The sequence below is a fragment of the Solanum verrucosum genome, unplaced genomic scaffold (genome assembly GCF_900185275.1).
Source record: "Solanum verrucosum unplaced genomic scaffold, falcon-dt-bn FXZP01000252.1, whole genome shotgun sequence".
NCBI lineage: Eukaryota > Viridiplantae > Streptophyta > Magnoliopsida > Solanales > Solanaceae > Solanum > Solanum verrucosum.
In genome coordinates, this window is record NW_026019988.1 from 1643561 (window position 1) to 1644933 (window position 1373).

Below are 1373 nucleotides of genomic sequence, written 5' to 3' on the forward strand. Positions count from 1 at the left end.
TGTCGATCTCCCATTGGGTGGTCTAAGGCTGGTAAGGCTAAGGTATTGGGTCCAGATCTGGTGAAGTCAACGATTGACAAGGTTCAATTAATTAGGCAAAGATTGCTAGCGGTCCAAAGTAGACAAAAGGCTTATGCAGATAAAAGACATCGAGAGTTGTAGTTGTCAGTAGGGGATCATGTGTTCTTACGAGTATCACCAATGAAAGGTGTTTTAAGATTCGGGAAGAAAGGAAAATTGAGTCCAAGATATATTAGGCCATATGAGATACTTGCTAGAGTTGGTGTTGTCGCATATCGTTTAGCACTTCCACTTGAGTTATCTTTAGTACATTCAATCTTTCATGTATCAATGCTACGAAAGTACATACCAGACCCTTCACATGTGCTAAAAGCATCAAACATCCAATTGGACGAGAACCTAACCTATGAAGAGGAACCAGTGTTTATAATGGACAAACAAGTAAGGAAGCTACGTTTGAAAGAGATGGCGACAATGAAAGTAGCATGGAAAAATCACTCCAGCGAGGAGGTAGCATGGGAAGACGAGAAGGTGATGCGGGCCAAGTATTATGGAGAAAGTGCAACTCATTAGAGAGAGACTTAAGACTGCTCAGAGTCGCCAGAAGTCTTATGCAGATGTGAGAAGAAGGGAACTAGAGTTCCAAGTTGATGATTGAGTTTTCCTGAAAGTGTCACCTATGAAAGGGGTGATGAGATTTGGCAAGAAAGGGAAGCTCAGTCTCAGATATGTAGGCCCTTACCGGATCTTGAAGAGGATTGGTAAAGTGGCTTATGAGTTAGAGTTACCAGCAGACTTAGCAGCATTACATCTAGTCTTTCACATTTCTCTTTTGAAGAAGTGTGTGGGTGATCCAGCATCCATAGTACCATTAGAGAGTGTGGCCATGAAATATAGCCTTTCATATGAGGATATACCAATTGAGATTCTCGATCGTCAGGTTAGAAGGTTGAGGAATAAAAAAAGTCGCTTCAGTTAAGGTTTTGTGGAGGAGTCAGTCCTTAGAGGGAGCTACTTGGGAAGCAAAAGCAGCCATGAAGTCCAAGTATCCTCACCTCTTTCCTTCCGATTCCATTCCAGCTTGAGGTAATAGTTCCTCTTCAGTTTTTCAGTCATTCATGCGAAAATTCAATCTTAGAATCATGTTCCTTTAGTTTGTACTTGCATTTTCAGTGTATTTGCATGTTCTTGGAACTCAGTTCAGTTAGAAATTCAGTTCTCAGTGTTCAGTGGTAGGGATTTCAGCCCTCTCCCTCTATTTCAGCTAATTTAGTTTTCATTCGAGGACAAATGGTCCCAAGGGGGAGATAATGTAACACCCCGTATCCGAAACAGACCAAAAATGCAGATTT

At 41.5% G+C, this 1373-nt stretch overlaps 1 protein-coding gene across 1 annotated transcript; it reads left to right on the forward strand.

The window, feature by feature from the left end:
* The first annotated feature begins 201 nt into the window (after positions 1 to 201).
* Positions 202 to 594, forward strand: LOC125818841 (uncharacterized). The gene has a single exon (XM_049498359.1). The coding sequence runs from the start codon at positions 202 to 204 to the stop codon at positions 592 to 594; it is 393 nt and encodes a 130-aa protein (XP_049354316.1).
* Positions 595 to 1373: the final 779 nt, after the last annotated feature.

What these genes read in the sequence shown, in the direction of transcription:
- LOC125818841 (XM_049498359.1), top strand. Translation starts at nt 202, where the DNA reads ATGAAAGGTGTTTTAAGATTCGGGAAGAAAGGAAAATTGAGTCCAAGA.